The sequence below is a fragment of the Seriola lalandi genome, unplaced genomic scaffold (genome assembly GCF_002814215.2).
Source record: "Seriola lalandi dorsalis isolate HSWRI2012SDOR001 ecotype SW California unplaced genomic scaffold, Sedor1 jcf7180002054394, whole genome shotgun sequence".
NCBI classification, from domain to species: domain Eukaryota; kingdom Metazoa; phylum Chordata; class Actinopteri; order Carangiformes; family Carangidae; genus Seriola; species Seriola lalandi.
In genome coordinates, this window is record NW_019524947.1 from 166,031 (window position 1) to 179,030 (window position 13,000).

Genomic DNA, 13,000 nt, shown 5'->3' on the forward strand with positions numbered 1-13,000 from the left:
AATATAACAAAATCAGAAAAAAAAATACATTAATTATAGGTTCTGTAAACGATCGTCACTGCCACTAGATGTCGCACTAGACCACCAGCATCTCAGACCAAAACAAACGCTTCGTTGGCCACGCCTCCGGCTTGCCTCCGGCGGGCTGGCCGTGGGGACTCCCAAATCAGCAGGTGGCCCGTCAAAACCTCAGTGATGTTTTTAAAGTTTTCCCCGGATCCGTCAGTGGCATTCCTGCGGGGAGTCGTGGCAGATAAGTCCAAGACTGAATTTCTCTCTCAGCCCGACCATAGAGCTAATACTGGTCGGTCTGACATTACCGAGGTGGAGAACCCGAATAGCTGCTCAATGGCTCCAGCTTGACTCGGACCTGGCTTGTCTTCTCCTCTATGTGTAAGTAACTTGGTGTCTACATAAGGTTACATGTCTGTTTTAATTAGCGACCGGCTGCAGTTGGCATGGTAACGTTAGCTAACTTACGTATACGGCAAATGTTGCTAACGTAAGCCGGCTAGCGTTAGCAACATTTGCCGTATACGTAAGTTAGCTAACGTTACCATGCCAACTGCTAGCATAACTGTGGAGACTATCACGGCAATGCTAGCGCGGGCTAACGGTTGTGGCTGGATTGTGTTTTGCTGGCTCTCGTGTACATGGGGATAACTTTATTAAGTTATGTTTCTTGTTGTGTGTTTGGTGGCTGCTTTCACTGGGCTTCTTAACAGTTTGCTGACTGAACATGTGACGGGGGGGGGGCAGTGGAGGGGTTGTGGCCGACGAAGCATTTGTTTTGGTCCGAGATACTGGTGGTCTAGTGCGACATCTAATGGCAGTGAAGATCGTCTGCAGAACTTTGTCATCCACTTTTACTTTGGTAAAAGAAAGAAAACAATATACACAAATTTTACTGTGAGCTCAAAAATAGTAAGGTATATGTCTTATGCACATTAACCATAACGTGAGGTCCGTCCTTTTTGTCACATGTGATGATGGTGGTGGTAAACAAGGCAAACAGTGGCCTTTGAGCCAAATCTGGTGTGACACAGGCTAAAGTTCTTGTTTACAGAACATTTTTCGCAAATTTACTGTAAATATAAGTGTAAATATCAATTAAGCTAATGTAATTCCCAATTATTATGACCTTTGAACACCTCATCCAGCCTACTCTGTTGTCCAGCAGTAAAACACAAAATATATCTGAATATGAATAATTTTTGTCAAAGAAATATTAAGATACATAGCTGTAATTCTGTTAGCCTTCAATCACTGACAGTTAGAATGAATTACAAAAATTGAAGCTAAAATTAAACGTATTGCAAACAGGCCTATCTAGACATATGTTGTTTCCTGTTGTCATTCACAGGATCAATACACATCTTCATCAGTCAGTAAACTCTAGAAAACACAAGGTGGTGCTGCTCAGCAGAGAAGAAACAGTGACTGTACTGAAAAGCTTCATACTTTTCTTTCTCTCCCTCTCACTCTGTCTCCTCTTAATGTCAGTCATATACGCATACACACACACACACACACACACACACACACACACACACACACATCTTCCCTGCTACTGTAAATCCTCTACTTCTATTTCCGACACAGTGACTCACAGCAATAAACTGCTGTAACTTGTAAGCTTGTTGGACCTGTGCCAACATGAGCCTTATAGGGCTCCTTCCTTGTTATCACAAAGTTTTTGCTCCTACCTGCAGGTGGTTGCATCATTACAGGAGTGAAACGTGATGACAGGGTGGGGTGGATTTATTAACTTACCCTCATAGAAGTAGTTGTGTGTTGTAAGTGATATTCAGGTCAGCTTCATAGCACCAAAACACACTACAAAAAATATGCAATATTAAAAAGATTTAATTTAAAATTGCATGGTTTGGCATTAAGTTTAAGCATTAAGTATGCATCAACAGCTAACACGAGGCTGAAGTCTACATTTTGGTTTGTGTTGTATGGCGTGTTTCCATCTGGACTCCAGTGAAATACTCTACACCTTATTTTCTGCAGTTTCTTGCAAAAAATAAAATGCTATTTGCATAACCTTACATTTCTTTAGCTCTGTTCATCCAAGCATGCAGCTTCTCTCTCTTTTGTCTGCAAAAACGCTTTGTCTTTATAGCCAAATAATATCTGATTTCTACTAGAGGTAGATGTACATTTAGCTGTGTAGAAACCCCTGTATGATTCAACCTTTCAAAAAGAGTAGTTAATGAAACAGTCTATGAGTAAATGCATTGACACTTAGAGAGGCATTTTGACTTGTCATAGCAACAAAAACACAGGTGTAATTAATAACTTTAATAGTTTCCCTGTTGCCTGGAAGCGTCTTGCTATGTCATGCCAGCAAACCAGGACGAACAACAGCAAAACCTGGAACACCTGAGTGGACTGGAGTCATTAATGTTAACGTTAATGTTTTTAGTCACACCTGTGTTTGACGGGTGAAAAAAAAATCACCTGTTTTATTTAAAGTACCACAACGATAATAAGACACAAGCTGCGAAAACCAGGTGAAAGTACCATATCTCATTTATGTCTGAAGATCAGAAACAGTTGTTTGACATACAGTTTTCAACCTTTGAATCACTGATATTTTTAGTGATTTAAAATTACATGCTGCAGACTTTCAGTGAAAAGCGTACAACAAACGAGTTGTGATGCGATCACCTTACATGTGAACTGTATTTAATTTCTTATATGTTTCTGCTGGATTTGGGTCTGTATATAGCAAAAAACTATATTTTGTCAAGCTTTACCTGTTCTGAAGGAATATATTGAGTTGTTATCCCTAAAGTTTTATAGGCATCTGTGTCATTTTTGTATTGTATTTTTGGTTTCTGGCAGCTTCATACTTACTTAATGACAAAATAAGAAGTCATACTAATACCTGAGTTTATGCTGAAGTAATGACACCATGCACGTGGGGTAATCACAGTTTAAACCATCCTAAACAAAGACAGAAATTAATGCATAGAAAGTCAGCAAATATTAACCAGAACAAACCAATAGAGAGATGTTTGTTGTAGGAAACAACGTCTGCCAACAAACATGAAGACTTTTACTCTCTTCTATTCTGAGTTTAGTACAAGGACCTCACAGAGTTAATGTCAGGAGGAAATCAATGGAGTAAAGAGGACCAGAGAGTTTATAGGGACAGAAGGAGCTGACATGGTAAATGTGTTACTACTGAAAAGATAATAAAGGCATTCAGAACTGAGGTCAATGTCATAATAAAAACACATGACAAAGCATCTGTTTTCCCATCAAAAATAATGTAAATTTTCAACACTAACGTGCACAAGAGATTGCTATAACTGAATGAATGCTTTTTTTTATTTTGACATGTCAAAATAGAGGAAAGGCACAGGTGTAAATGATAAAATCAGTGATGGCTGAACTATTTAGCTGCTTCAGTTTCAGGGTCATGGCTTCCTGGGACACTTAAATAGCCACTGTTAATGTTATCAGTAACACTTATGCTTTTCCTAAAATGACAAGCCCAAAAAAATCTTTAAAGCTGTATCCTTAAAACACTGCATTAAATTATTTCTTCACTACATTTAAAGATTCTACTGACAAAATCAGCAATCTATGTGTACAGCAAATCTACATACATGTGTCTCTAACTGCTTTCTGGGCCATAGCTGCCAAAATAATGTCACAAAATGTTCCATTTTTTATTTATTGATTTTGATTGTATAACACTGTCTACCTCAGCAAATGGAGTCTGTTGTAATGGAATTATATAGAGCTGAAACTAATGATTATTTTCATAATCAAATAATCTGCTATATAATATAAGCAACAGATCCTGACATTTAACAATCTACAGCCAAATAATTTTTAGTATTTTTGCTTGAAAAATGACTGAAACAATTAATCATCATTATAGTTGGAAGTTGAATGAACTTAAATGTTGATTTATTTATCTTGTCCGTATGATGTTTGATGCTCATTTTGAATACAAAACCATACTTCTAAAATGTTGGAAATAAATGGGATTGAAAGGAAAGGTTGCTGATTAGTTGATTAATTGAATATTTGTTGCAGAATAATGTAGATGATAAAACTTAAACCTTCGTCATGTGTTGGTGAAAAACTTGAGATTGAAGGTTTATTCTTTAAAAAGGGCTCAATCGTTGGTGATATAATCAAAAGCTCTGGAACAGACATTAAATGGACCGTTTTAACTCTTTCAATCTGATCATATATGTGTAATATACAAAATCGATATATATGGATCTATTAATGTAGAGTAATTGTAGAGACTTGGTGCACTTCGTCAATCATAATCATGTTAAATGTTAACATGGCTTACTGTGTGCTTGTGTGTGGGGGATGTGATGCTGAGTTATAATGTGGTAATTTGTCTTGTTAAAGTTCTTTAGAATAGACCCCCACAGTGTGTGAAGACACGCAAGTCCATCATCAGTTTTAGTTTATAGTCTCTTTGATCTTCAGTTGAGCTGTAGAGGGCGGGAGTTCTGTGTGTGTGTATATGTGTGTGTATGTGTGTGTATGTGTGTGTGTGTGTGTGTGTGTGTGCGTGCGTGCGTGCGCGTGCGCGCACTTTGGGAGGGGAATGGTGGGCGTGCCGCAGCATCTAGGCTTATGTATGAAAGCCATGTGCGGGACGACAGACAGCCACAAAAAGAAGCTTTAGGCACGACAACACTTGTCATTGTCGGTAAGTGAAGTTAGACTCATTATATGTGACTTTCTTCTTTGTATGTAGTGTTTGTATAGCTAGTGTACTGTGGTATGGCCTACTTACTTTTTAACAACAGACTCTGGATTTATAGCAGTTTTAATTGCAGCCTGTAAGTTTATATGCGTAATACAGTGTCCAGGTTTGGATAAAAACCCTTTGCCTGCTAGAAAAATTCTTTAATACTTAACATTATTAATAATAATGAATAAAATAACAGATTGACAATATGAACAGCTTTTATTTTTCTGGATGCCGTTTTTGTGAGCACCCCACAACTAATTTTAATCAGTTTTGACGTCCTGTGTCCTTTCAGTGAATAATTTGTCTTCTAAAAGACAACATGTTGCTGCTGAGAACTTTCGCTCCCTGGCTGCTGTTGGCCTTCCTCGGGCAGCAGGTCTCTCTGTCCTCCGGTGCGCGCAACAAGACGCGTGGAGCGGACAAGACGGTGGTCCCAACCACTGGCAGAGCGCAGAGGAGCGGGAACAAGGGTGCGGCGACCGGGCGGGGGAAATTCTCCCTCAAGGACGAGATGCAGTGCACGTGGGGAGCGAGAGACATGGGGGACGCGGTGAGACTGTCGGTCAAATGTGAGGACCCGAAGGCGCGCGTCCAAGGCGGGATCACCGATATGAAGTGTGAGTACACCGCTAAACCTCAGAGCTGCCGGGGCTACGGGTCCGACCCCAAGGGCTTCTGGAAACAAGTGGCCCGCGCGATCAAAAGGCTGCAAGGCAAAGTATGTAAGGATGAACGCGCGCTGGTGAAGGCTGGCATGTGTAAGCGCGCGCCCCGGGAAGCGCACTTCAAGCTGGACATCACCAGCTCCGTGATCTCCGCTCAGTCAGGAGACCCGGAGACACCCCCGCCGCTGCCGACCCGCTCCACCTCCGCCGGGCCGACAGCCTGCACAAGGCGCGCAGACCACCGGAAAACGGCAGAAGAGTATTGCAACAGCTCGTGGGCCAGTGTGTGCTCTTTCTTTTTCTCCATGCTGCAGGGTGAAGACTGTTAGCTTCAGATCCCACGAGGGGAAGTGGACTTGATCAGACTGAATGCAGGATTTATATTAGGCATGTGTCAACAAATGTTTAATTTTGAATCAGTAATATTCTCTCAACTCCACGCTTTTCAGTTACCACATACACCAATATTTCAGGTTTTACATTAGTCCCGCAGGTGTGCTTATTTATCAGGTGTTTATTTTTATATACAGTCATGTTTATGAATCTGAAGTGAGGATTTTATTTCCATTAAATGCAGTAATTTATCACCAGTTGTGGGAAGTAGCTAAATTCAGTTGCTCGGGTAGAACATTTTTTGAGGTATTTACAGGTGTACTTTACTCCAGTATTTCATATGCTACTTTAAACATCTACTCATCTCCATTTCAGAGGTAAATATTGTACAATTTCCTCCACTACAAGTATCTGTCAGCTGTAGTTGTTCATATAGATGTAGTTTCTTTTCAGATTAAAATGTTCATCCTAATTTATATGTAATGAGATTATAAAATATGATGCGTTTTACATATTAAACTACCCAACAGTATGTAAAGCAGACGAAATTAGCTTTACACATTAAAATTCTCCTCACACATCAATGCAATAGTAATAATAATGCAGTAATTTAATACAGTATATAATATAACACTCCTGAAGTGACCATTCCACATAATGAGTACTTCTAGTTTTGATACTTGAATCTTCTGTATTTTTACTTCAGTAAATTTTCTTTTTGACATTTATTTAAAAATGTCAAGAAATGTATTACACACATACACAAACAGAGAGACGGAACACAGTGGAGATTTTTTATAATATTGACTTGGACTAAAGTGATTAACTTTGAACTGAATCAACTAGTTTCTGCCACTGAGTGTGTTCTGTGCTCTGAAGCCATACAGCCAGTGCCCATGTCACCACTTTCCTAACAGGATCTAACACAGATACAAACACTGAAAGTAGCTGCCTGCAATCAGGAGATTGTTTACAACGTCAGAAAAAAACTGAGTTTTGAATTGGATTTGACATAATGTCTGGTTTGTAGACATGTAAAGTTAAGTCAAGTTTTCCCTGTAATAGAAAATTTTATGTGTTGTTTTATTCAAGTAAAGAACCTGAGTACTTCTTCCACCACTGTTTATCACATAGAACTGAAGATTTACGATAATAGTAGAGTGGTACGTTCTTCTACCTCTGGTCAACTTTATCATTCAGCCACTAGTTTCACAAAAACACCACTGTATTTATGCACCACAAATAAATATTTTCTATTTATACAATGTGCTCTGTTACCTTTAACAATATGAATTGTAACTTTTAATGGAATGGGGAGAGGCAGTGGTTGTATGAACACCCCTATAAGATAAATGTACATCTGGATTGTAAATGTGAAAAAATATTCTGAAAATACCCATTTTATCACATTTTTCTCTTATTGAGTTCTAAAGAAATATATTTTCTAAAAACAAATTGTTTCCAACCAATACAAACCAACTTGTTTTAAGAAAGTTTCTATGAGCGAGTGTCATTTTTCTTCATTTCAGTGCAAAAATCGACCTTATCATGTCTCATCTTAAGACACTAACAATCAGTTTGCAAACAAAAATGCACATCTGTCTTGTCCAGGTGCTGAGCCCAGAAAGCCAATTGTGATTTCTGCATTCTGAGGACTCACAATGTACAACACATCTTTAAAACTACTTTTGCGTCACATTAGAAAAGGTACAAAGTTTTGTCAGAAAGTCTGTGCTTTTTCTAATGTATTGAAATAGGAATTCTAACGGGAGTGGTGTCAAGATGGTGACAACAATTTATTTTTATGAATAATTCTTAAAGGATAGGTTCACAGTTTTTCAACACTCTCTTAAAACAATAATCAGGTGCTCATATGAATGATTGAACAGGTTTTGCTTGTAATCATTCCTCCATTAGTGTCTTCAAAAGTATCTGAAGATATTATGAGGTATTCAGCAGTCATGAGAGTTAGACAGAAAACAAGACTTTTAGGAGGTAATAATAAAACCAAATCTGTTTGATTAAATGGAAAACAACTTCACTGTCATCTCAGACTTTATGTCATGAATGCTCTTTCTGGCAGATTAAATCATTTGTGAATTACACTCCTTTTTGCTGACATGCCCTCAGGTTAAAGTTCCACATACTCATGATGAAAGACTCTATTTTTTCATACACAAAAGTGGAGCGATTGTACGCAGCGTCCAAATACAGGGCTTGTTCCTCCATTGTCCTGCAGCGATCTCTAATTACTTGCTCAGTGACAGCAGCCAACTGCCCTTTCCACATAGCCAGATTGGAAGTAAAGACTGCTACCATCCAGCTGCATGTGTGAGCAGTGTGTGTGTGTAATCCCTGAACAAGTGCAAACCCCAGATGTGGATTTTTATGTTTTTCCTGTCTGCTCTTGACCTTTCGTCACCTCTGACCTGCTGCTCTTTGTCCCCTCAGACACACACTTAAAAAGCCGGCTTGAGAGTAATTTCCATCTTTAAACGGACGTCCACTCTCTTTGATGGCACAAAAGGGATTTTTGTAGACGTATTGTTTTATTGACTCCTCCAGAGCTCAAGGACACATTCCATCAACGCCACACAGTCAGGGAGGAAGTAGTTAGAGGTTAAAGGTCAAGGGTGAAAAAGAAAATGAGGATACCATCCAAAGGTCTGCGCTGTAAACATCAACCACCTCTTCTTCACCTCTATGAGTCATCGTGTGAGTTTATTTCTTTTGTCTTTTGGCTCCAGCAGGCTTTGATCAAAACAAGCTCCACCATCAGGATGATGTGGGATAATTGGTTTAGACAGAGAGTCGAGAAACTGCAGAGCTATAAATCAGAGTCTGTCTGGGATTTTAACCCTAACTGCACTTCAAATGATGGAGTTTGTAGTTAATCAACCAGTTAATCAATAATAGGCAAATCATTGTTACTCATTACTAAACATTCACAGGTTCCTGCTCTTCATTTCTAAGGGTTTGGCTCTTGCTTCTCTTTTATATCATTGTACACTGAACATCACTGGCTTCAGACTGATGGTCAACCAAGTTCATCAGTTGTCATGGAAATGTGTAGATGGACTAAATGGACATTGCTTATTCCAAAGTCAAGAGTCAACTTTGAACCTCAACTTTAAAGCCATCATCATAAAGGAGAAATCCTTAAACCTGCAGTAACTCAGGAGCTCTGCAGTGTTCCTGGCGGCATAGTGACATTCATAGTGTCGCACAGTTGTTGTTCAGTGGACAGAGATAGCTGTGTAAAGAAGGAAAAAAATCTTTAGAGAGTGGCTTTGAATGTGGGACTGTTGGTTTGTCAAAGTTACGGAGATTGTCAGACACAGACTCCTGAATCCAACGGTGGAAAGGTACGGGGGGGGGGGGGGGTGCAGATGGAGTATACTGACGTGTGTTCTGTCCCCTCATCTCTTCTAGCAAGTGAAGGCACAAAAGCTCTTTCACATCCCCAAAAAGCATTTCACAGTCCGAATGTTACACCCCATGACTACTAAATTGACTTTGACATGTAAATTGGTGGAATGCCCCTTTAAGCTCACACTGTACAATTTTCAGTGATGTGAAAAGCCTGTAAGTACAACAGACTAGCAGCCCTGTCAAGACAAATACCCTCAAACTGTCAGTAACCCCTGTAATATTTTGAGATGAGGAAATCCCTGAAGGAAAAACCATTATTGTCAATAACCGTTAACTAATCTGAGTCATATTTAGGTATGTGTGCCCTTTTCCTTTTCATAGCTGATATAATAGATGCATGCCTCATCGTGTCTCTGAGGAAGTTGGTGGTGCCGCTTTACAAACACCCGTGGGAGCACCAGCCTTTGACTCTTCTACTCAAAGTATTCAAATAACATCTTTTAAAACCCCTTTGAGCTTTGCAAGTAAAAGCATGATCGCACGAACAGCAGATCCACCAAGTGTTTTCCTGATGAAACAAGCAGGTGCAAACAGGTTTCTCAGCCAAATGCTTTTGTGTGGTTGCAGACACTCCTGAGAATTTAAACTTTTAAGACTTTGATGTCAAAGGAACTAGTCTTTGCTGGATTTGGGACACAATGAGAGAGAACCTTAGCTTTGCTGCACAGTTTGAGATGAGGGAGGCTTTGCTGAATTTGCTACCATTAACAGAGGTGAGAAAAAAGACTCTAAATTATAAGACACAGGGATGTTTGGACATCACAGTTGCATGACCCACAAGGACGCACAGTTATCTATCTGTCTATCTGTCTGTCTGTCTGTCTGTCTGTCTGTCTGTCTGTCTGTCTGTCTGTCTGTCTGTCAGTCCGTCCGTTCGTCCGTCCGTCCGTCCGTCCGTCCGTCCTTGCTTCCTTCCTTATATACCTGTGAATTGCTCGAGCTGTTTTGTGCTCAAAGACACAAATCTCTAACATTTTATTCCATACTTTGCAGTTATGACTGGATATACAATATAATTGAATTCTGTACATAATATTATATAATTTATGTGTTGCAGAGAACAAAATGTCTTTTTAGTAATGAAATAGGTGTGGAGACTGGCAGTTTGTACAATGTACTATATAGTTTCTGATGTGTGGATTGCATCAAAGCGATTGAGGAGAAACTAATTGAGCAAAGTGATGGTGGCACAGACATGGACTTCACTCTTTTATGGTGCAAAGCTGGAGCAGATCTTGACAGTGTTCGCTGGAGGAGAGTGTCTCCAGCTGTCCAACCATACCAACAAACACATGTTAATGTAAGCTGCCTGCTCCAGCCTTGTTCCAGCCCTGTGGCCTCAGGCTCCTGGTCACCTCAAGTGCATCATATCTTATCTGAGCTGTGTCAGGTGCAGGACATCAGTCTACCTGCTTACAAGTCTAGTTGCATTTATTTTTACTTCATTATTTTTTATCTTGTATTGTTTCTGTGTGAGTCTGTTGCTTTTGACTTTTATTGCAAAGCACTTAGTGACATCTGCCGTAGAGGGTAGTTAGCATTGTAAGAGGTAAAATTCAGTTGTGTTTGACTTCAATGTAATTGAGAAATAAGAGGAGGATGGAGGATATAACCAGCAATGGGAGGATAGTTTAATACAAAAGACTCTGAAATCACTGAGCCTGGAATGCCAGGGCACGCCTTCAGGAATTTGGGTGTTTTGACAGCTTCTGCCACCAGATTACTCTTAAAACTATGGATTTGTGGTCATCACTTGATGTTAGGTCATGAAAGCAGCTGAGAAAATCAGCCTCATGCTCTTTCATAGAAAGCAACACTTAGCAGGGTTGATATAAAACCATCTGAAAGAACTATGTTTTATTCTTCATTATTTTGTATGTTACTATATCAAACTAATGTGCAGGCATTCATAATCGTCTTACATCCAAGTAAGTCTACGTATGTAAACTTTATATCCTGTGTCTTAATGACTTAAGACCATTCAGAAGTAGTTCCTGATATAGTGATGATTTGGCAGAGATGACAATGAAATCACACATTCCCAGGATCCAAGGCAACAGTCACAAAACCAAAAGATATTCAGTTTACTATCTCACACAACAGACATGTCCTCACTTTTGGGAACCTCCAGCTGTAGAAAAGTTTGGCATTTTTGCTTGAAAAATGAATTAAATTCTTAATCAATTATCAAAACAGGTGTTGGTTAATTGTCTGTTGATCAACTAGTAAGTGAATCAAGTAATTGTTTCGGCTCTACATAAGTGTAAATACACCAGCAGCTCCGTGCAGGAGAATAGTATCAGTATCAGCCTTTGGCAGGTTTGAGACACTTTTCTCTGCTTGCAAGTTCAGACGGTTACAGAAAGTTTTATCATTCACGTGTAACAGAAGCTGTTACTGGAAAACAAACTTCCCATTAGAGTCAACTGGAACTTGAACTTCACAGAGTCTCAGTCAGTGTGATGAAGGAGAGGAGGGGCTGGATGTCAGGAGGGGAGAAAAACATCAGAACACAACTCACCGCTCCATTAAGTACTTCAGATCTGACCTACAAAGCCGACCGAACACATGCCCACCCACAGCCTCCCACACCCAAAACACGCAAAGCAGCGAGGGGGAGGAGTCAAAGGTATTGTTCTTCCTGTGGCTCGAGGTGGCCTGACCCCACACCCTGCTGTTCAGACCTCGTTATTGGCTGCCTGTTTCTGTGGCAACAATCAATGGCAGCCGCTTTCTGCGAAAAGAATAACAGGACCTGAGGTGACCCCTCCTTCAACAGAAAAACATGCAGAACAAAACATTTTCCTTTCAAATCATTTCAGTGGCAACAGTTACTTTATGCCATTTGGCAGGTATTAATTTAAAGTACATGAAGTTCAGGCCAAAAGGTCGCTCTAAACATCCAGCTGTACAGGTTCAGTGAATGCAAAGAGCATAGAAGTGACAATCGTAATCTTTTCATGAGGCCTCTTCAGCAGTAGATAATCTGCAAAGTATGCAGCAGTGAAAACTTCCTGTCTGTGATGTTGGCAGCGGTGATGGTGTGTGTGCCATCTATGACTTTTGAGTATTTAAAGGATCACCCAAATCACCAAAACATTCCATTCACTACCCTGATTGTAGTGGAGATACACTCCAAATCTGGACAAATCTGGACACTTAATTATGATTTGTGATGGTACAAACTCTCCCATCAAATGTTTATGGTTTTCATGATGCTTTCACAAGTTAAATCTGTGCCATCTATGGTGTTATATATATATATATATATATATATATATATATATATATATGTTATTCCAAGCACAGAGCTTAGATATGACACGATCTGTGACAGAGTTTTTGTAAGAAAGTAAATATGTCGTGTTACGTGTTGAGTTATGATCGAAGTGAAACAAAGTTTTACTAAAACATTAAAAAAAAAATTGACTTATGTAAAAGTAGAGAATCTTTAGCAAAATTATAAAAATAAATACAATTAAAAGCACTATTGTGTAGAATGACTCCATTCAGATTGTTAAATTATTTATTTGTATTATATGATTAATTATTACTAGTGATACATTTGAGCATAACCATCACCAGAGTCATTTAATGGTGTAACTGATTGAGTGAGGGCTAATTTGTTCTGCATGAGAGTTTATTCTATAATAATGAACCATTTCTTATGAAATTATCGTGTTTTGTACTGTATGTAAAATCTTAATCTGCAAGGTAAACTGTTAGTACAACCGTCAAATAAATTAAGCGTTGTATAAATTACAATGGATTATTCTGGAATGTAGTGGAGAAGAATTGTAGGAAGCAGGAAAAGGAAATGCTCAAGTAC

At 39.2% G+C, this 13,000-nt stretch overlaps 1 protein-coding gene across 1 annotated transcript; it reads left to right on the forward strand.

Annotated features, from left to right (window-relative positions):
* Positions 1–4,639: 4,639 nt before the first annotated feature.
* LOC111657354 (fibroblast growth factor-binding protein 1) lies at positions 4,640–7,235 on the forward strand. The gene is made up of 2 exons (XM_023409495.2): positions 4,640–4,696; positions 5,034–7,235. The coding sequence occupies exon 2, from the start codon at positions 5,061–5,063 to the stop codon at positions 5,733–5,735; it is 675 nt and encodes a 224-aa protein (XP_023265263.1). The 5' UTR covers positions 4,640–4,696; positions 5,034–5,060; the 3' UTR covers positions 5,736–7,235.
* The last annotated feature ends 5,765 nt before the right edge of the window (positions 7,236–13,000 follow it).